The 23,241-nt window shown below is 45.6% G+C and overlaps 1 protein-coding gene across 2 annotated transcripts in view; it reads left to right on the top strand.

The window, feature by feature from the left end:
* Vwa3a (von Willebrand factor A domain containing 3A) overlaps nt 1–23,241 on the top strand; it is a 63,693-nt gene that overhangs the window by 6,026 nt on the left and 34,426 nt on the right. For both annotated transcript variants that reach the window (XM_041666583.1, XM_041666584.1), the window contains 8 exons: nt 3,318–3,441; nt 12,212–12,336; nt 12,441–12,518; nt 16,023–16,077; nt 19,498–19,596; nt 20,425–20,531; nt 22,303–22,428; nt 23,117–23,225. In XM_041666583.1, the coding sequence (XP_041522517.1) occupies nt 3,318–3,441; nt 12,212–12,336; nt 12,441–12,518; nt 16,023–16,077; nt 19,498–19,596; nt 20,425–20,531; nt 22,303–22,428; nt 23,117–23,225 (823 nt within the window). The remainder of the gene's footprint in view (nt 1–3,317; nt 3,442–12,211; nt 12,337–12,440; nt 12,519–16,022; nt 16,078–19,497; nt 19,597–20,424; nt 20,532–22,302; nt 22,429–23,116; nt 23,226–23,241) is intronic.

Here is a 23,241-nt window from a genome sequence, read left to right as displayed (position 1 = left end):
CATAGAAGGAAGGATCCTGAGTCGGAAAGGAAGGCTGGAGAGTTTCTTAGAGGCCATGGTGGCTTAGCTGAAACATCAAAGGCAGGGAATGTGTGGGGCCAGGAGAAGAATGTTCTGGAGTGCAGACAATAATAGGTGAATGGGTCCCATGGTTAAAGGAACTGTAAAGCATTGTAGGACCTCCCATGGCCATGGTGGGAGAGCAGTGACGGGGTGGGAGCTCTGGAGAGCTCAGTGGCCCCCAGCCTAACCATGTGGGGTCTGGAAAGCCATCTTTAGGGTGTTACACTCCACCCTAGAAATGGAGGAAAGCCTTTGGCCAGTGAAAATGGGTGCTAACAGTGAATTCATGAGCTTTTGTTTGTTTTGTTTTTGTTTTTCAAGACAGGTTTTCTCTGTGTAATGAGACCTCTATCAGCTAGGTTGTGGTGGTGCACAGCTTTAATCTCAACACTCAAAAGGGAGAAGCAGGCAGATCTCTGAGTTTGAGGCTTGCCTGGTCTACAGAGCAAGTTCCAGGACAGCCAGGGCTACTCAGAGAAACCTTGTTTCAAACAAAAAGCCCTCTACCTAATAAAGTGAATCAATTAGGTAGGCAACCTGAGGGGTTACAGCCAGGCCAGTCACAGTACCCTGCAGCTACCTGTGACCCGGATATCAGAGGACTTCTACTGCTCAAAGAACACCACAGACAAGGAGGCAAAAAGAACATGGGAGGTGGAAGAGGGGGGAAGGTTGTGGAGGATTTTCTCTTAGGTATGACGTGGCTACTGCAACTCTCGAACACCGCAACTGCAATTAGTACAAAACTCCACAATCTTGGTCTCCTCAGCTCCGTAAGGTGCCCCTGCTCCTGAGCAACTCTGATTAAACACACTGGGTCATTAGAATTATGGGGGGGGGGGGAGGAATGAAGAAAAAGTAAAGGCAATTAGGAGGTAGAGGGAGGCGGATCTCTGTGAGTTCGAGGCCAGCCTGGTCTACAAAACGAGTTCCAGGACAGCCAGGGCTCAACAATTAATTAATTAATTAATTAATTAAAAATAAAGACAAGACAATTGGACTGGTTGGAGCTTGTGGCGGGGGGGGGACCTCTGTTTGACTGTTTCAAGCAGAAGGGGAAAGATAAATACCAAAGTACATTATATAACTGGGTATGGTAGCTCACATCTTCAATCCCAGCACTCAGGTGGATCTTTGTGAGTTCAAAGCCAGCCTGGTCTATATAGTGAGTTCCAAGACAACCAGGGCTGCACAGTGAGACCCTTTCTCAAAAAAACAAAAAAAAATTGTATACATGTACAAATCAAAATCAAACCCATTATTATATGTAACTAATACATACCATTGAAAAACCTGTGAAAATAGTGGGGAGGGGTAGAAAATGCCTAGAGAGACCAGGGTGGATGGAGACGTTTGGGAGACGTAAGATGAACGAGATTAGAGAATGGGTTACGTATCGGGAATGAGCATCAAGAACAGGTTGAAGGTTTTGACTCAAAGATGGTGGCTTCTCTAAGCCAGAGAACTGGAGAAGAGAGCAGGTCTATATGGAATGTTACAGCTTCCATCTTGGGTGAAGCAAGTTTGAATTCTCCAGCAGAAAGAACCAGTGCCATTGAACACTGGATTCAAGATACAGCTCCCAACTAAAAGGGAGTGCGAGGTGGCTTCTTCTGTGCTGCTGTGAGTGACCATGGCCCAGGAACAAAATTCCTGTGTGTGAGTGGTGTGTGAACTTTCATAATCAAAGAGTCTTGAGCTAAGGCATTTTACAATGATACTTGTCCATCAGGTAGGTTACAAGTACATGAGGGAAACCTATAAATGTTATCAGATAACAGTCTTAGGTTTGTGGAAGCTGTATTAATCCCACCAAACAAGAGTAAAGGCCATTACCCAAATTAGCCAAATTTATAGCAAACTTTATTATATATACACAATATTGCTGGGCCGGTGACTGTCTCTCTATAACTATGGGATTGCGAGGTCGGCCCCAAACAGAGGAGAAGTGGAGCTTTGTAGCCCCAAAACTGCAAAGCTTGGGGGTTTCCAAGGATCGGGATTTTCAGAGGAATTTAGTTATATAGGAATTTGGCAGAACATCTCAAAATTATTTGGCAGATATTTTTATTTTATCAGGGTAGAGGTCAGAATATTGTCAGGGATTGAGTCAGATTCCAGAAAAAAGGGTCAAGACACGATTCGAACTTTTTACAGAAAACAGGAGTGACTTATTTTGACCTTGTAACAAGATGGCTTCTAATCTTAAAATGGAGTTAGGTTAGTTCATCAGCTAGGAGTCTCTTAATACATTCATTCTAAAGGGTTTGCCTGGCAGTTCAAAGAATGTTAGATCAGACACAGCGGTGGAGAATTCAATGAACTAAAGACCGCCCCAAATAATTTGATTTTAAATCTCAGCCATGCTAACTCTCCACAGTCACAAAGCTGTGACCGTTCCAATTCACCCTGGAAAGTCTCTTTACAAGGGTGTGGCTTGGGAGATGAGGGATGAGAGCAGGGGATAGGGTGGGGAGGGGTGGCTCTTCAGTTCAGAATACAAGATCTGGAATCATAGATTCTGGGTTCTTGATGAGAGTCACTGAGGATGGCTACGGTTCAAATCTTAAGCATGTGTAAGATGGCCCCGGAAGAGCGGAGGCCAGCCTAGTCTATGTTGTGTGTTCTAGAACAACCAGGGCTACATAGAGAGACCCTGTCTCGGAAGAAATGAAGTGCAAAGGGAGTGACTGTCACCTTGTTGACTGCTGTGCCCTCAGCATGGAGCACAGAGCCTTACAGCCGGCAGGTGCCTGAGGAGTCTCCTGTGCACTCCGGAAAACACTGTCTAAAGGTTGTTTCCTAGTCTCGCAGCAGTCAGAGAGGAAGGCTAGGTGGTTTCATGATGACAGCTCAAAGCAGTCATATCTTCCATAGTCAGGGTAAGACATTTCTAGGAAATACCTAATAAATATGATTCTCTGGAGTTCTAAATGACAATAACAGCAAGAGTTTGCTCATGAGAAGTGAGGGGGAATGAATCCTGAAGAGAGACCAGATAAAAGGTCATTGCTACATCTTAGCATAGACTAGGGCTTTTGAGATCAACCTAAACTGTCAAAAACAAAACAAAAACTCATAAACCACATTTTTTTAAAATCAAAACTCTGTAGTAATCCTTTCAATTTCCACACAGAACTAAAAGTGTTTCTGGGTCCTTTTAGAAGCCGGGTGCTGGGGTCGGGGTGGGGGAGACACTCCTGGCAGAGAGGTGCCATGGTGTCAAGCACTGATCGGGTCACTTTGTTTTGTAGCATGGACAGAAAGACTGACAGAGATCCACAGAAGCAACCATACCAGAAGGCCATGAATGCACGTGCCCAAAATCCAGATGATGGATTGCTGGTGACACACGTTAACCAGACCCAGGACCTACTGGTAACAACCATAGCGCTTCCGTTCACCAGTGATGCTTTCAAATCCGCAGGGGATGTGGGATGTACTGAATTCTTCCTTCAGTAGGAACGTGAATGTCATCAAGCATTCCTCTCTAGCCCCTAAGTTTATATACAGAAACAGGGAGCTTCTATACTGCCCATAGAGCCCTTCGGCCTCCAGGAACATGGTTAGGTATTTAGGAGCCTGTGAGAATTCTGGTTTCATTATCAAAGCCTGAAGCATTTGATTTGAAAGCTTCCCTTGCTGAGATTTCCTTGTAAGACTCCATAAGAGCTAGGTCCTGAAGTCCACTTCAGGAAGCACTGTGGGAACAGGAGAGTCAGGGCGGAAGGCTTAACTTAAGGAAAGAAAGCAAAAGCGCCACGCTGGTTTCAGGCTCGCTCTGAGTGGAAGTGAACTATCTTCCTACAGTCTCGCACGACTCAGAATTCTCTCTTCTGTGGAAGCCATTGTCCTTCCAGGTTGGGAGTGCAAGGCAGGCAGCAGCTACCTGCTAACCCACACTAGACTGCAAAGACACCAGCCGAAGGACGTCCAGCCCTATAGTTATGATGCCAGCAACTAAACAACCAGAAAAGGAGCCAGTGTCTACGTTTCTCAAGTAATGGAAACAAGGAAACCAAGCATGGTGGCACTGACCTAAAATCCCAGCACTCTAGAGGTGGAGGCAAGAGGATCAGGAATTGGAGGCCAAACTCAGCTCTCTGCTGCAGAGTGAGTTTGAGGCCAGCCTGGGATACAGAACACTGTTTCTAAAAAGGAAAAAAAGAAATGAGGATCTATGGGTAGTTCTAAGAAGAAATCACTCAGTGACATCAGTCACCAGTGACGTGGGTCTTTGTTTCATCTGATTTCATACCAGAGCAACTCCCTGTCCAGGTGTGGGACACACCTGACTTTATCAGATAGAGACAGGTCTCTCGTTTCTCCTCTCAGCAGTGGGAGAGTTCTGGTTGCCCAACGCTGAGCCCGTAGTGCTCTCCATGCAAAGTGTCCACTTCAGGCCAAGAACCTACTTGCAGCTGATGCCCACAGGCAAAGGGAAAGTCAGTCTCTCCAACAGAATGTCGCTGGGTATATCAGCCACACTCCTGGGCAGGCCCCATGCCTAGGTGTAGCTGGCCAATACAAAAGGAACTTTATTATTTTAATTACTTGTAGAATTTTGTGTTTTGTTTGGGCATGTTTTTTTGTCTTAATGGATTCTTGTTTGCTTGTTTTGATTTTCGTTTTTGTAGTTTTTCCAAGAGCATAAAGTTGGAGGAAGATCTGGGAGGAGTTCGGGCATGGGGAAAACATGAGGAAGATATATTGTATGAGCTGGGCATGGTGGTGCACACCTTTAATCCCAGCTCTCAGGAGGCAGAGGCAAGCAGATCTCTGAGTTCAAGGCCAGCCTGGTGTACAAAGCATGTTCCAGGACAGGCAGGGCTACACATAGAGACCCTATCTATAAAACCAATATATAGATTTATAATAAATAAGTAAATATAGTACTGAAAGATATATATACACACATCACACATATATATGCATATACATATACATACACACACATACATACATATATACATATATATATGTATATATATATATAAATTTTAAAATGGAAAGTGTGCACTTCAACAGAATAGCAGCAGGGCCCTCAGTCACAAGCAATGTTTGTAGGGATGGGCTTTCAGGTATCTGCAGGGCAAAAGCCATAGCCTAAAACATGGCACACCATTTCAAGTGCAAGATGGGAAAAGGGTGCATGATCAGTGTCATATGCAAGGTGTCCTGGAAGGAAGCAGTGCCACCTAGTGGTCACAGGATACAGAGCCTGGTTCCCTGAAGCGTAGGGCTGGGACTGTGTGTGATCTCTGGCACCGAGCCTCTCAAAGGCAGGAGGGGCTTTCTTGGGGTTGAATCCCACAATGAGAAGGACTCTCATGCAGACACTGGAGTTGATGTTCAGAGTGTGCTGGCTATAAGCTTGACTTGATAGAGCTTTCCAGTGAACCCCAGCTCCGCCACCCTCGTTAGCTGTGTGACCTTGGACAAATGACTTCAGTTCTCTGCCTCAGCTTCCTCATCAGAAAAGTGACGCTCTCCCGGGATTACTTAACTTTACTAGAGTGCTCCGCACATCCTAGGCGCGGTATTGGTGTTTGCAGTCATTAGGAGTGTGTTTTCACACATCCTGAGAGCACTTGCTAATTTCTTTTCGGAACTAAACAGGTCTTGGGAAAGAATGCCTGGTGAGCGACACCAGGGAGCTGGAATGTGCTAACAGCCTTTTATTTTCGCTGTCTTTGTTTGGTGCCAGCCCTCGGCTGACAACCAAATCTGAGTGCAAAGAACATCCCCTTTGAGAACTAGGTGCAGAGGAGCTCCGAGTCACTCACATTCTGTGCCCTAGCCTCACACAGCTAAGGAGAAGGGGACACTGCTTCGCAAGAAAGCGGAGACACGGAGACGCCCATGTGCTGTGCTCCTCCTGTGTCCTCTGTTCTCTGCAGAGTTCCATTCCCCTGCAGTAGACAGATTTCAGCCTCGGACCAGCACCTTGCCCACTCCAGAGAGAGCCCTGACACATGCAAGTCCAAAGACAGACCACCAAGGTCAAGTATGTACCCAGAAGGGACCTTTGAGCTAAACTCAGGGCATTTCCATTTCACATAATGTGTATGTGTGCATATGTGCGTGCATGTGTATGTGTGTATATGTGTAACAAGTCTTTCTCTGTACTGCTAGCTCCCAAATAATGACACGGAGACTTACTATTAATTATGAAAGCTTGGCCTTAGCTTTCCCCACTAGCTCTTATAATTTAAATTAAGCCATTTATTTTAATCTACATTCTATGTGTAACTTGTTACCTCATCTCTCCATACTGCTCATGCTTCTTCCTCCATGTCTGGCTGGTGACTCTGCCTTCTTCCTGGAGTTCTCTCTGTCTCTAGAAGTCCCGCCTATACCACCTGCCTAACTATTAGTCATTCAGATTTTTATTAACCCAATCACAGCAATACATTTTCATACCATATACAAATATCCCACAACATTTCCCCCTTCTGTCTAAATAAAAAGGAAAGGTTTTGACTCAGATATAGTAAAACAATATACAATAAGAATAATTGTTGGGAAGGGATTACATTCACGATGTCTAGTTCATTTGTATTTGGCATGTTTGGAGAAAATATTATCTATCTTATCTTGATGAATTTAAAGTTTTATGCCTAAACCTTTTTCTATCATAACTTGTATTACCATCCTAAAACTATCATTTTAGACCTCAAAGCATTTTCTTTTTTCAAAACTTTTGATCTTTATTTTATGTGCAATGGTATTTTGTCTGCATGTCTGTATAAGGGTGCCCCTTGAACTAGTGTTACAGACAGTTGTGAGCTTCCATGTGGGTGCTGGGAGTTGAATCTGGGTCCTCTGGAAGAGCAGTCAGTGCTCTTAACTGCTGAGCCATCTCTCTAGCCCCCTCAAAACATTTTCCTAAACAATTTAAGCTTTTATATCTCTCAACCTTATATACTTTATACCTCTTTTGTGAGCTTCTTTTCTGAATTTGGTACCAAGGGAAATTGTAACTATCTTGTCTTCAACTCCATCAAAGATCTAAGAGGGATATAATGTTACCTGAGTAAACAGTAAGTGCAAATAACTTCCAAACTATAAAAATGACAGAGACATCTGACTGCCTGGACAGTCACCCAACACTCCTCTGCAATGTTGACAGCATCCTTCTTCATCCCACGGGCCTATAATATCTAACAAGATTTTTTTGTGAAGCAAGAATTTTAAAGGACTGTCCTACCTTGTCTTGGCAAAGTTCAGCAGTTACCTTGTTTTGTGTCCTGCTTGTCCAGTTTGAACAGCATACTGTCAGCAATTGAGGCAAGGGCAGTTTCTTGCCCAGATGGCTAACTTTGCCACAGTGAAAACAAACTCCATATGGAGGTTCTTCAATGTCCATCATCCTTTTTTTGAAATAAATTGGTGCTACCAGGAGCAGATGTATCTCACTCTCATGAACAGCCTTAGGTTATTAAAACATTTTAAGTGTCATATTCTGTAGGTCTCTGAAGACCACCTATCTATCTAAAGTATATGTCTGTTTAAACTTGAAAGCATACCTAACATAACTACAAGTTCAATCATTATAGATGGCTATCTACTAACCTATATTTCTTAATTATACATTACATTTTTAAATGAGCTACATAGGTACAGTACCTTAAACAAGAGTAGAAACATAAATGCAGTATAGAAAAAAATAACCTTAAATTTATATCAATATATAAAAATCCATACCAATGTCAAATATTTGAGACTAGTGGTTATTCAAAGTAGACTCAACAATCTACCCTTTTATCCCATCATTCTGTATCTCCCTTTTCCCTTCAGAAAGAGATGCCTAAATCTAATCTTTGTTCAGCTTTTTTTCCTGATCATGACCAAGAACAACTTTTAATGAACCCCCTGAAAGATGAGGAACATCCATAATCCACCTAAACACCAAAAACTACCCATCTCACCTATTGGGAATGTAGATAGTTTTTTGTTGTCTAGGGGTAATAGCACCTTTAGGGGACCCTGATAAAATTGGGATAATGATCAAGTCCTAGGAGAGCTAACTGTATCATTTGTTGTCCAGTCTCTGTGTAATGGGAAAGTGCAGGACTTATCTGAAGTCCTGGCTGGAGTAGTAAGTGAGGCTGGACCATCTTATCTAGCAGCTTTGAAGTTGTTCTGAATGCAGAATTTTGAGGAAAGTGCAGCAGAGGCACTCTGAGAGGTTGAATCATCTGGGCTACTTGTCTTCTTTGGTGTCTGGTCCTTTTTTTCTGAAAACACACAAACTTTTAAAGGTAACATGTATATCTGCATTAACACAAGTATAGGATGGGCAGTGTGCACAAGTCAGCTAAAGGTGATTTTTTTGTTGTTGTTCTATGTTTGAACAATGAGAAGGCATTTGTAAACTTTATAAGTTCTGTCTGGACTTTATAACCATAACTATATAACTTTAATATAACCATAACTTTATAATATAAATCTCTATCCATGCCATATGAAAGGATGTCATATAATAATAAGTCATGAGAACTCTGTAGCCAGCAAGGTTTATCATGTCTCTTCCAGTCTCAGAGCTGTTCCTATGACAAGGAATCAATTTATTCACCACCTGTCCTGTAGTCTTTCTTGGCTTTTTCCCTCATGTCTGTAGCCAAATCCTCAGGAGGTCTCCCCCCCATCAAATCTGATCTTTATTAATTTTGAAGCAATCCGTAGCTTTTTGTTTCCTGTGGAAACAAGAGCATATCCTCCCCCCCCCCAACGTAACACATATACTGATTTCCATTCTAAAGTTAAGACATCCCTAAATTATATGAGCTGATTTAATTCAGCAGTTTCTTCATGAGAGACATTCCAGAGTCTCTCAGCAGCTGCCATTCACTCATCAGCATGCAAAAAATTCAAAGTCAACATAGTACCATACAGGATCCATATACCCTGTGTATTTCCTGTATTTATGTGGCTTATTCTTTTTATATTACTCTACTCTGTCTTTAAAGATTTTATTACCTTAAATTATTTTTATGACTGTCTATACCCTTTTTTTTTTTTTACTGTATCCATTTAAAGGATATTTTTGGTCTGGTCTGTTTTCCTATGCCTCCTCTGATCATGTGAGCCAAGCTTTAAACCACTCTGCCATTCTGCTTAGCACATGGCTGACTGACTGCCCACCCTTTCATCCATGAGAGTCAGCCTTAAACCTGCAGTATAGTTGAGAGCTATGTTTAACCAGGAGCTGCATTTAACCACCCCTTCTCTGGGAAGTTGGAGGGATGTGACAAGCGTTTTGACTTAGCACGCTTCTTCTACTTAGCACGTGAGCTATTCAAGTGCCTGCTATACTGCAGAGCTGTGCCTCTGTGTACTACGAGCACCAGGTTACTAAGAAACCATGTTTGTTTGTTTGTTTCAACTTTCTCAGAACCTTTGTGGGAATAGGTGCCTAGATGTTGGGCGCCATATGTAATTGCCATATGTAACTGTGCCATTTATAATTGTGACATATGTAACTGCCCTCTCCATACTGCCCATACTCTGTATCTGACAAGCAACGCCACCTTCTTTCCAAGTCCTCTTTCTGCCTCCGAAGCCCCGCCTGTACCTTCTGCCTAGCTACTGACCATTCAGCTTATTATGCCAATCACAGCAATATATTTTCATAGATTGTACAAATATCCCACAACATATATATGTCTGTGTGAATCTGTCTGTGTATATGGTGTGTCTGCATCTCTATGTGGTATGTGTGTGTATGGTATGTGTACATCTGTGTGATGTGTGTATATGTGTGAATATGTATCTGTGTCTGTGGTGTGTGTCTATGTAGCATGTATGTTTCTGTGTGATGCGTGTATATGTGTGTATATGTATCTGTGTCTATATGGTGTGTGTGTGTGTGGTATGTATGTGTCTGTGTGATGTGTGTATATGTATCTGTGTCTGTATGGTGTGTGTGTCTGTGTGGTATGTATCTATCTGTGTGGTGTGTGTATATGTGTTTATTTGTATCTGTGTGGTGTATGTGTGTGTATGTTTTGTATATGTCTCACTATGTGTCTCACAGTGGGACTGAGCTGGATTCCAGACTCTTAGAGAACAACAGCTTCTCAACCTTTTGCCTGAGATGAGGTGAAGTAAATTATGTCCGACTCCATCAGTCTTTGAGACTGCAGCCCATAGACAGCCGCTGTTACCCAGCGAGCTCTTGCTGACCCTGCCTTGCACGCACTCCTGTGCAGCTTGTACCCGTGCAGTCTGTACCTTTATCACACCACTTCTGCTTTCCCACCGTCTTAGTGTTCTGTTGCCATGACAAAGCACCGTGACCACGGCAACTTATAAAAGAAAGCGTTTAGTTGTGAGCTTGCTTACAGAGGGCCCATGACCCTCGTGGCAGACAGCATGGCAAGCATCCATGGTGCTAGAACAGCAACTGAGTGCTTTTCGTGCAGAGGCTGCAGCCACCATGAGACAGAGAAGAGGGCCAACTAGCATGGCCTGCATTTGAGACCTCAAAGCCTACCCCCAGTGGCACACCTCCTCCAACAAGGCCACACCTCCCAATCCTTCCCAAACAGTTCACCAATTGGGACCAAGCATTCAAACAAATGAGCCTATGGGAACCATAATCACTCAAACCACCACAACTACACCCCAACACTTGACTGCCCCCTCACCTTCACACACTCTAGCCCCTCCATGCCTCCATGGTTGCAGTTGGAATGTGTCTCTCTGGCTGTGTTCAGGGCTGGCTCCTTTTTAGCCTTCAGTGCCTGGCTCAGAGGCCTTGTTTGACTGCTGCTCAGCCAGGCGGCCTCCCAAACCACCCTAGTCATTTTCTGGCCACTTTCCGTGCTGCTTAGCAGAAACGTTCCTTTCTGACACTCTCCTGCATGTTGATGTCCTTTCTTCTTCACTGACCACACTAGAGTACAAACCGTGAGAAGACAAGAATATTCTCACTTGCACTGTAGCCCAGGCGCCAAAGATGGGACCAGTTCAGAGCAATGACTCAGAAATACCCCGGAAGACAGAGATGAGAGAAGGCAGATGCAGTTTTAAGTCAAGACTGTCTACATTCTGGCTCTGGAAAACATCATCAGTGCTAAGTGCTTGTCACGGGGCTTGAATTCTACTACCAGGACCACACACACACATCCTGAGCTTGGTGCTGAATGACGCAGATGTCACTAGGCACAAGATGCCATTATGCATTTCACGGCTGAGTGCTGTGATGAATAGGACCCACTCACTCACAGCTCCGGTTCTGGTCTCTGGGGTGGAGCTAGAATGGCCCCGTCTCTGCTGGACCGGTTAGTGTTTGCTGAGGCTCTGTTAAAATGCTAGGGACAGAATTTACCTGAAAAGATCTAGAGTCCACGACTGTGGGAATAAACAAGATCATCCCACTGAAAACAAACCAGAAATACATCCAGACCACTCCCACTACAAGGGAGGCAGACCACGTGACTTGTGTTTGCCAAGACTTGACAGTAGGATAGGAAATAGAAAACTTTAAATTGAAGAAAGGGCTTCCTTTAACACCTCTGTCTAAAAGCTCTCGGCATGGGATAGCGGGGGGAACGACTCAACAGAAAAAGGCATTTTACTTGATTGGTTCTGGAAACATATTTTACTTTCTCCAGATGATCCTGGGTTAGAAGAAGGGGCACAAAACCATAAGAAGCTAGCAGTCATAGGTGAAATCCCAGCCGTTCTGGGCCATTTTTTTTTGTAGAAGTTGTGATTCTACTATCAGGTTGTCTGGTCATTGTGTCTGATCATGCACGCAGAGCTGCCCTTGACTCTGTGAACCCCATTTGGGGCCTGATATGAAGGTGGTGTTTCCAGGGTTACCAGCCTCATGCTCACATGCTCTCTCAGCAAGGAGATTAGCTTTGTGGTTGCTGTGTTGCTGGTGTTGGTGTTTTGAGACAGGGTCTTGCTCTGTAGCGCAGGCTGGCTTTGAACTTCAGATGAGCATCCCAAGTGCTGTGATTACTGGTATGTACCACTGTTCCCAGTTAGCAGGGAGAATTTTTTAGAACACTTTGAGATAGAGTCTCCCAGACTTCACATCCCTTGGGTGTCTGTGTGAAGGGAACCAATTGCACCCTTGTCTGTGTCCCTGATTCCCACTGTTTACTGTGTGACTCTGCCTTGTGCTTTGCAGAGGCTGCAGGGAAGGGAAACTCAGGCCTCAGATCTGGAAGACTCTGAAGGCTGGCTCTCCACGCACAGTTTAAAGTCTGAGAAACTCACCTTGCCTGACCTGATAAGCCACGGCACAGCTGAGCTGTAAGTCTGACGTCCTCCCATCCTTCCCCCCAAGCACCCCAAGAGGGCAGTAGCTCACCCGGCCCTGAGCCTGAGAAACCCCAAATAAAGCTTTGCTCTTCCAGGAACGAGCTTGGCAATGCCGTGCCCAGAGTGCATTTCTCCGCCCAGACCATCCGCCACTTTGAATCAAGGCTCTCCAAGTAAGTTTCCCAGTGTTCTCCAGTGCCCCTGTGCGTGAGGCCTTTTCTTATCTCAAGGCCTGCACATGACTGGGACCAACCAGCAATTGGCAGTAGTAGACAATTTACCCTTGTAAAATGAAAGCGTTGGACTAGATTAGCATCTCCCAGGTGCCCTTGGATGAATGCCTCAGACGTCCCAGCTTCATCCCTGGTTAACGGCCGAGGGCTCTGCCAGACTGGTGTGGCTCCCACCTTTGCAGATGTGTGTCAGACAGGCATGTGCCCAACTCCCAAACCAATTATTTTATTTTATGTGTGTGGGTGTCTTGTCTACATGTATGTGAGCACACATATATGTGCCTGGTATCCACAGAGTCCAGAAGAGGGTGCTGAATTTCCCCAAAAGTGTAGTTACAGACGATATGAGCTGCCGGGTAGGTGCTGGGAATTGAACCTGGATCCTCTACAAGATCACCAAGTGCTCTTAACTGAGGAGCCATTTCCCCAACCCCACCCAAACCAATCTGGATAGCACAAGTAGCATACACACACACTTGAGTTCATACTGGTGCACACTCTCACACGTATACACACACATAAACACACACAAACACACATACACTCACAAACATCTTCTCATAATCAGTACACAGGAAAGTCTTAAGGTTCCATCCCACTCTGGGTGGCGGTGGTGCACATCTTTAATCCCAGCATTCAGGAGGCAGAGGCAAGCGGATCTCTGTGAGTTCAAGGCCAAACCAATCTTCAGAGGAGTTCCAGGATATCCAGGACTATTACACAGAGAAACCCTGTCTTAAAAAATACAAAAGAAAAAGATTACACCCCAGCTGTAGCTGCAGTAATCTGTGATCTATAATTACTGCTGCCTAAGGTTTCCCAAAAGGTTATGATGATAATTAATAGCCAACATTTATTAATGCGCCAGAAACTCTGCTAAGGGCTGCCTACAAAATCTTATTTCATCTTTATAACTGCCCAAAACACTGTATTATTCTCAAACTAATTATCAAAAGTCAAACCAGTTTTAACCAAAAGTCAGGTGCTCATACAGCACCCACTTAGTGGGGTTTATCAAAATGCTTATAAATTTTATAGAAAGTTTTGGGGGTCAGAATGTTTGAAAGGTTCTAAATAACTACATGATGTTCAGTTAGTTCATTCTTTCATTTGTGACAAGGTCTATGTAACTCAGACTAGTTGTCAACTTGAGATCCTCCTGCCTCAGTCTCCCAAGTTACTAGATTACAGTATGTGTCCCTGCAAATATGTAAAGTTCTATAATATTTAGCTCTGTTGTTTTGAATTATAAATCTAACATTTTGTTTGTAATTTGTTCTTTGATAATTTAATACATTATGCCATTAAATATGGTCATATCTACTCTTCATTTCCTCCCAGATTCTTCCCCTAAAACCCCTCCCAACTACATGTCATAGCCTCTCCTCTTCTTCCTTTGAGTATGTCACTAAGTCCAGTTAGTTCTGTCCATATGTGCATATGTGTGGGGCCACCCACTAGAGCACAGGTAATGTACCAGTCACCATCCTGACAAAGAAAGACCAACATCCTTAAGGAATAGTCGAATCTGCTTAGCTAATCAGGTGTTTGGCACATTGACTTGGACAGACTCCTGGGATTATCTTTACATAGAAGATGATGAACCTTTGGGATTCGGTAAGGCTGCTACACCTTCCAAAGCTCACAGAGTCCATAAATGGCAAAGCAAAGTCTTAAACACAAGCATGTCTCAGTGTGAGGCTCTGTGTCTTAGCCATATGTTCATACTCATGGCTCCATCATGATTCTGCCTGCTGCTCCAGCCTCATGAATTCATACCCATTAACCTTCTTCCGGCCTCCCATGCTCTTCTCTCCCAGCTGCCCTCCATGAGGCAGCTCAGTAAGATTCAGTGACTGAGGCCTTCCCAGCTGCTGTCTGCGAGGCAGCTCAGTAAGATCCAAGTGACTGAGGCCTTCCCGTGAGCACCTGTCACCTGCTGGTGTCCACCCCATCAAGGCAGTGTTTGCTTTGCTGTAGGCACAGTGGGCAGTACATCCTCTTGGCTTCTTTTTAGAAACTGATATTCTGTTAATCAATCCAAGAAATGGCTGCTCCCTGCCATTGTCCCTGTGGCCAGTCCCCAGGAGACTTGGAACCATGTCTTCTATAAGACTCATATCTGAGGAGTCCGAGAGAAGGCTCAGTGGCTAAGAGCCCTTGTTGCCCCTGCAGAGGTCCTGAGTTTGAATCCCAGTGATCTCATAAATGCTCACAGATGCCCATAACCCCAGGTCCAGAAGGTCTCATACCATCTTCCACTTCTCTCTTCCTTGGGCACCAGGCATACACATGGTGTGGACACATCCAGGGAAAACACCCGAAAACACACACACACACACAAATTTTTTAAAGACTCATATCTGAGTAAGAGCAGGCTTGTCCCTCCACCTTCCGCACGAGAACACTGCCCCCATCCTCCCAGGCGTGTGTCCCAGGAGCTCACCCATAGTCATTAGTACCCTGCCTTGCTTCATAGGGGAGCTGCAGCCAAGCCCTGGTCCCTGCACAGATGCCCCTGTCCCTACTCCACGCACCGCCACCGCAGAATGTTGCCCTGGCAAACACATACCTTTAGCTCTCTATTATGTTTGCCTTACGTTCTCCACAAGACCTTAAAAATTAAAAATTCCGCCAGGCGGGAGTGGCGCACGCCTTTAATCCAAACACTCAAGAGGCAGAGGCAGGCAGATCTCTGTGAGTTCAGGTCCAGCATGGTCTACAGAGCGAGTTCCAGGACAGACTCCAAAGCTACACAGAGAAACCCTGTCTCAAAAAAGAAAAAAATATTAAAAATCAGTCAACGAGGTAGCTCATGCCTCTAATTCCAGAGTTGGGAGGCTGAGGCAAAAGACCGAGAGCCTGAGGCTGGGCCGGTGTCTGAGATTGGACCGGTGAGAAGGCTCCATGTGTAAAGGCTGCTGTACAGGCCTGAGCTGCTGAGCAGAATCCCTGGACTCCAGAAGGTGGTGGTGGGAAGCTGACTCCTCCCACTAATACATTTGCCCCAGAACACAGACTTTTCCTCCCTCCCTCCCTCCTCCTCCTCTCCTCTCCCCCAACATGCATACACACAAAGTAATTAATTAATTTCTAGAATTAAAAAACAATAAAAGAGAGAGTCTGAGACCAACCTGGGCTGCAGAATAAGATTCTCCCTCAGAGATGTGGAAAAGGCCAGGCACAGTGGTGCACAGCTGTAAAACCCAGCAGCAGGGAGTCAGAGGCAGACCACATTCAGTGAATTTGAAGCCAGCCTGATCTACATAGCAAGTTCTAGGCAAGCCGGGGCTATATTGTGAAACTCTGTCTCAAAAAAATAAAAAATAAAATAAAAGAGAAAGTTTTAATTAAAAATTTAGGTAACCAGAACTTGCAAAATCCTAGCCCCTTTCCCCTGTGCGTTTCAATGTCTGGTGATGAGTCTCTCCGGTGTCTCCCCAGGACTATTGAGCTCTATCAGCAGAGGATGCGGTGGCTCACAGAAAACAGCAAGAAGGTAATGGCACACGTGGGGCTCCTTGCCGCATCCCCAGCCCGGCTGTTTGGGGAGAGCCCTTTGCCCTGCAGACGATGGCGGTTATAACTAAAGTTGGCTTCCACTAAAACAAAGACTTCCTAGCCCTCAAGCATGGAATCCACAGACACAACTATGTTCCTCGTATTCAAAGGATGAGGCATGCCAGTTGGCTAGGTCTGAGGCTAGTGCTCATGACTGGGGAAACAGTGGCGGGAGGGCAGGGCAAACAAGGAGGGCTGAGAGGAGCGAGTTTAGCGCTTCCAGACGTCGTGGACTGAGAAGACAGGAGGCAATACATGGAAAGGCAAAGTGGGCTCTCAGATGGGAAAGAGTGTACGTGCATCTGGGCGGCACGGGGGGAGGGGGCATCTGGGGGCACGGGGCTAAAGCAGGCTTGCAAGCTAGCCGGGTGTAGCCCCCAGCAGGTCTGCTCCAAAGTTCTCACCTTAATTGTCCAGAGTTCAAAATATTCCTAGTTTACTTTGGGGCCTGTTTTCTGACTTCCCTAGGAAAAGGAAACTGTCGGGTACCGCTGGGCTCTGGCTCCTCAGATGCACTTACAGTTACTTTTATGGGGAAAATCCTACAATTTTGATAGTGTTTTCAAACTCTTACGATAGCGTTTGTACATTTAAAAGATTCTCTCTCTCTCTCTCTCTCTCTCTCTCTCTCTCTCTCTGGGTGTGTGTGTGTGTGTGTGTGTGTGTGTGTGTGTGTGTGTGCGAGCCCTCAGAGGTGTTGGCCCCCCGGAGTAAAGGTTACAGAGTATTGTTAGCCGATGTGGGTTGGGTACTAGCAGCTAAGCACCAGTCCTCGCAAGAGCAGAAACCTCTCTTAGCCAGCTGAGTCATTTCCTCAGGCCCTTTTCTACACTTTATTTTTTACAGGTTTTTAAAAAGTAATTATTTTATTTTCTGTATATGGAAGTTTTTCCTGTAAACATATCTGTGCACCAGATGTGTGCCTGGTACCCATGGAGACCAGGGCATCAGGGTGACCATTGTGAGCCACCCTGTGGGTGCTGGAAATGAAACTCAGGTCCTCTGGAAGAGCAGCTAGTGCCCTGAACAGCAGAGCCTTCTCTCCAGCCCCCTCCTTACATTTTAAAGGGAAGAGACGGAGCTCCAACTTTTAACTTCTTTTTCCATGAGGCTGGCAATGCCCTGGGGAAACCCAGCCTTCATTTGGATCATAAGTACCATATGGGAATGCTTATGGATCAATATCAGGTGAATCAAGAATACAATGAATATTTATGAGATAAATATCAGGTACCATTTCAGCAGCAACAAGCAGGGCAGTCTCAGGCTAGAAGAAGCAATGTGGAGACTGGAGGTGAGGCTAGTCAGGAAGACACGCTTCCAAGGAGCAGCCTGGCTGCTGCTATCTAGGCTCGATGCTCAGAAAGGAACACAGGACTGGCAAGGTGAAAACCATGGTGCCTTAGAGTTAGGTGCTGCCATAGACAGAATGAAATAGATTCAGGAAATAGTTGAGCAGGCGAGATTTGTGGGTGCCTAGGCCAGTGCTGAACGCTATTGACTGAAATGTGAAAGGCTAAGGGAGGAACAGGTTTGGGGGGTGGGGCATCAGGGGGCCTTGCCTGGGACCCTAGAAGTGAGAGAGTTTCACCAGCTATCCAGATGGAGTGGAGAGCAGGGCTCAGTGGCACATGTCTGAAGGTCCAAGAGAGATCTTGGTGATAGCCCTAGGCGTAATCACAGACTTTCAGATGAGAAACATAAGACTCACGAGTTCAGGGGTTGGGGATTTGGCTCAGTAGTAGAATATTTGCCTAAGAAGCACAAGGTCCTGGTTTCAGTCCTCAGCTCTATGAAGGAAGGAAGGAAGGAAGAAAGGAAGGAAGGAAGGAAGGAAGGAAGGAAGGAAGGAGGAAAATAGGGGTGTAGAGAGATGGCTCAGGGGGTAAGAGCACTGCCTGCTCTTCCAGAGGTCCTGAGTTCAATTCCCAACAACCACATGGTAACTCACAACCATCCATAATGAGATCTGGTGCCCTCTTCTGGCCTGCATGCATACATGCATGTAGAACACTGTATATATGATAAATAAATCTTAAAAATAAAAAACAAAAAATACATGGAATGGGTGTAGAACAGTGATTTTCAACTGCTGTGTGTGTAGTGGTGAGTTTGCTGACACAGGTGCCATTTGACAAGGCCTGAAGACACTTTCGGTTGTCACAGCTGGTGCTGTGGAGGTGCTCCTGACATCTAGTTTAGAAATACTGAGATGTTCGGGTCAGCTTGCCACAGCAGAGCAAGTTTGAGCATCCAGCCTCAAACATCCACCGTGCCAAAGCCCAAGAGCCCTGATGTAGGTTGAGTTGAGAGTTGGGCGGTGCATCACTGTGACTAAAACCTTACACATCGCTGTCTATTGTGGAGGGAACTCAGAGCAGGAACCCGGAGGCAGGAGCTGATGCAAAGACCATGCTGGAGTGCTGCCTACTGGCTTGCTCCTCGTGGTTTGTCCTGCCTGCTCTTTTATAGTACTGAAAATCACCAGCCCAGGGGTGGCACGGCTCACAGTGAGCCCTTCCACATCAATCACTTGTTTAAAAAATGCCCTACAGGCTTTCCTTCAGCCAGATCTTATGGAGGCATTTTCTCAGTTGAGGCTTCCTCATCTCGGAAGACTCTATGTCAAGCTGACATAAAAACCAGCCAGCACACCAACTTAAAAATCGGTGTAATGGGCTGGATAGATGGCACAGCAGTTAAGAGCACTGGCTGCTCTTCCAGAGGTCCTGAGTTTGAGTCCCAGCAACCACACGGTGGCTCACAGCCATCTATAGTGGGATCTGATGCCCTCTTCTGGCATCATAGGAAGTACTATGGTTGCCGTTGAGCTTCAGGAGTCTGTCTTTCACAGAGAAGACAAAACATAAATAAGAACAGAAAGGAATTAAGTAAAACAACCTGATAGCCTTAGACATCAGGCATTGCATTCACCAAAGCGTGTTTTCCCATAAATTTTCTGTAACAATGCTTGTTATTTTATGAGGCTGATGTTACAATGTGTGTTATTGTACGAGGCTGATGTTATAATGTTATTGTATGAAGCTGATGTAACAATGTGTGTTATTGTATGAGACTGATGTAGCAATGTGTGTTATTGTATGAGACTGATGTAGCAATGTGTGTTATTGCATGAGTCTGGCCAATAGCTTCAGGAGGAGGCACTTAGAAAGAGTTGGCTGCCACCAACCAGAGCAGACAGCACCTGGAGCCCGGCAGGACCTCTGGTCTTGCTTTTTCTCTGGTAGAATGGGGCTCCCACCTTGCCACCTCTTTCTGTTGCAGTGAAAGTGTTGTTCACACTTCTGCCTCAAAAGTGCAGGGCTGGGCTGTTTGCACATTTCCTCTTTGGTTTTAGGCATTTGGCCTCATCAAGGGAGCAAGAGTGGGACTCCTCATCGGTGCGTCCCAGGTCAGCAGTGACGCTCAGACAGAAGAATTCGAAAATGACCTCACAGTGAGTCTCCTGCATGAGGGGCACCTCCCCAGCCTCCCACTTCTCCACCCTCCCCGCCCGCTGCACAACCTCACTGGGTTTATAGCAAATGCAAACCAGGGCCATTCCTGAAGAACAGCTCCTCACCCAATTATCACCTCCAGGGGAAGAAATGTGTTGAATTCTGTGAAACCTCCCCACAGACTCATTTTCACTTACAGTGTGAACTTCTAGTATTCTCCCCACAACAGAGCCTCCCAGATAGACACCCCACCCCTGTAAAAGCCCAAGTTCCCTCAAGACAGGATGTAGACTGGAGTCTGTTCCGTCCTCGCTCATCTGTCTGGGGATGGTTGCAGCATAGAACCACACAGCACTGGGCTCCCGGCCTTTTCCAGATGCTGAAGCTATGCTGGCTTCTTTGGACATCTTCAAAACATAAACACAGAGCCAGATCCCAGCTGCCTCCACCCCTTCCAGGCTATGACCCTGCTATCTCCTCTGTAAAGCAAGTGGGGAGGACAATCTGGCCACCTCACATAGCTGCCATAGGATGAACCCCTAGGACTACATCTGGCTCGGACATGTGAGGCAATGTGGAAGGGCATCTCTCCATGGAAATGCTTATAGACTGGGATAGGCACCAACTGCATTAGCAACAGCTTGTAATTTATGGAGGTTGAGCAGAGCCTTGAGGGGCCCCATGTGGGACAGCCATCCTCATTCAGCACTGGTTAGCACAGCGCAACTCCCCACCCATGAGGGCAGCCTATACTAGAAGATGTAGCTGTGTAGCCAGGGTCCTCAGAACCCTGGCTCTGTGAACAACCGGTCTCCTTTTGTTCACAGAGTCTCATTGACGAGCAGCTGAGCCTCAAGGAAAAGTTGTATGTCCTGTCCTTCGGTGTCACCACCAAAACCCTCTGGCCGGACCCTGTGGAAGTCAGCACCTCCACGTGAGTGACTGCCAGTTCTCCTCCAGGATGTTCACTTCTCCATCCAGTGGAATGTTGATTTGTTTGTGTTGGTTTGTTCATTCACTTGAATTAGGGCCTAGTGTGGCCCAGGCTGGCCTCAAGCTTGCTACACTGCTGAGGATGGCCTTGAACTTCTGATCTTCTCGCTTCCACCTCCTGAGTGCTAGGGTCATAAATGTGCACCTGGTTTATGAGATGCTGGAGATGGAGGCCATGGCTGCATACTTGCTGATGGCTGCATACATGCTGATGGCTGCACACATGCTGATGGGTGCATACATGCTGATGGCTGCATGCATGCTGGTGGCTGCATGCATGCTGGTGGCTGCATGCATGCTGATGGCTACATACATGCTGACAGCTGCATATATGCAGGGCAAACACTACCCATTGAGCTCTGTCCCTAACACTTCCCTGAATGTTTAAGATGAAAACCCCCAAACCACAGCAGGTAGGGGAGTTCCAACAGCAGAAATATGGGCAGCTGGAGAAATACAGCTGTTTTCCTAATGTCAGGCTAAACTGTAATCCAAGACAGCTTTTAATGGGAATATATAACCCCTGACATGGGTAGCATTTCTTTGTGTCCATTTTTAATCATCAAAACTCTGTATCAACTAACATTTTTAATATCAACTAGATAATACAGCTTAAGGAGGAGTCACCTTCTTGACAATCCACAAATAAAAATGCCCAGTAGATCAGGATTAAATCATGTGATAAACGCACTACAGTACAGATAGTAGGGGACTCCCCGCATATAAATACAACCTATCAGAAACAAGAGAAGAGCATGTAGCGGCAACAATATGAAGGCACAACATGAGCAAAAGACCTTCTGGAGTCTATATTCCCGTAAGCCTTGCTTGGACGAGACATTCCTGTCAGAGAGTTGAGCTTCTGGTGGGCTGACACCTGAATATTAATGCCATCTGCTGTATTAAATGGTAATGGCCGCTGGCAGTTCAGTGCACCAAGGCTCTGGAAGCAATAGGCTATACCATGTGTATACCCCATACAGCTCAGGTATGTGGTAGGCTATGCTATCTAAGTTTGCTTAAGTATATTCAGTGACATCACAGAATGGCAAAGTCACCCAGAGACATTTCTTAGAATAGGTCCTGGTCTATTATCCAAGCATAGGATCTCAAAGGCTATCACCAAGTCAAAGGGAACCTCAGCAAAAGGAAAAGGTCAGGACTCCCAAGACCAAATTCTCAACACAAAGGAGATTTATTTGCTCCAGAGGGACAAAGAGCAGGGATAAGAGACAAAGACAGTCGATAGAAGAAAGGGGAAGAAGCGGAAGGGAATAAGAGAGAGGGGATAAAGGGGGCAAGGGAGAGGGAGAAGGAAAATTTACCCCAGTGGGACAAATAATAGAGAATTATATTATATAATAATAGAGAATTCTGAATAGAGAGGAAACAGACATGCACATGGGAAAGTGGCAGTTTATAAGGTAAAATGGGAAACCCTGTGTAGGATGACGTGTTTTAACTTTAATTGGGCATGTTAATTAGGTGAGCCAAAGGGGGCTTTTGATTGCTGAACTTCAATACTTTGATTTCTGGACCTTGGTCATCAGCTCAGGGGGAGAAAGTGGACAAATAAGAGAACGGACCTTGGGGGCTAGCTTCAGGAAGGGTAAGGCCTGCCAGAGCCACATGCTCAAGTGGGCTAGAGTCCTTCACTTGGAAAACCATCAAGATGCACATGACTATAGTTAGGTTGCTGTCTCTCCTTCCAGCCTCCAGGAACTCAAGCTCTGGGTAAAGAAGCTGCAGCCTGAGGGAAGCAGCAACCTGCTACAAGCCTTGAAGAAAGTCTTTGCTCACAAGGAGCTGAATTCTCTGGTGGCCATTTTGAGAAACTGGTAGGTCTCCTTCCTTACTAAGCAGGTAGTAGACTCCATGAAGGAAGTTGATGACCCAAGCCGTGTCTGAGAAAAAGCATCACCGAGTGTGATGCTTCATGCACACTTAGAATACTTCTCTTCCTAGGTTACCTGTGTATACTTGTGACAGGGCAGCCAGGGGTGGCTAGGGCTGCTATCCACCCAGCTCCACATCTTAACCCAGGTGACCTAGGTAATCGGTCAAGAATGAGTAGAGGGGGTGCGAAGGTTGCTCAGTCAGTAAAGTGCCTGCAAGCATGAGGACCTATGTTCAGATCTCCAGCACCCACATAAAAAAGCATTGTATGCCTGTAACTTTAGCCCTGGGGAGGTGGAGACAGGGGCACCTGGCGCTTACTGATTAGCCCAACTAGCCAATCGATGAGTCCCAGGTTCGGTGAGAAACCCTAGCTCAAAAATAATATAGAAAATAATGATGGAAGACAAAAGAAATGGAGTTCTGGCCTCCTCATGCACACATACATGTGTGTACAATCACATACAAGAACACTTGTACATACAAATACATACACACACACACACACACACACACACACACACACACACACACACAATGAGATGTTCTCTGGGAATTACCATTTCGATCCGGGATGTTCACAGCCTAGTTTCGGGAATGCCCATGCCTCCTCTTCCATCTGCTCCCCAGTCCAGATCAGCCTTCTGAAGTCCTGTCTGACTACATCCAGCAGTCCACCATAGGGCGGGACCTCGTCATTCATGTCACCACCTACAAATGCGATGATCACATGCCCTCTGTGAGTACCCGAACTT

This window comes from Microtus oregoni, unplaced genomic scaffold (assembly GCF_018167655.1).
Source record: "Microtus oregoni isolate MIOR12 unplaced genomic scaffold, Mior012 000016F_ref0000370, whole genome shotgun sequence".
Taxonomy (NCBI): domain Eukaryota; kingdom Metazoa; phylum Chordata; class Mammalia; order Rodentia; family Cricetidae; genus Microtus; species Microtus oregoni.
Note: the sequence above shows the minus strand (reverse complement) of the source record. Positions and strands in the feature narration are given on the sequence as shown.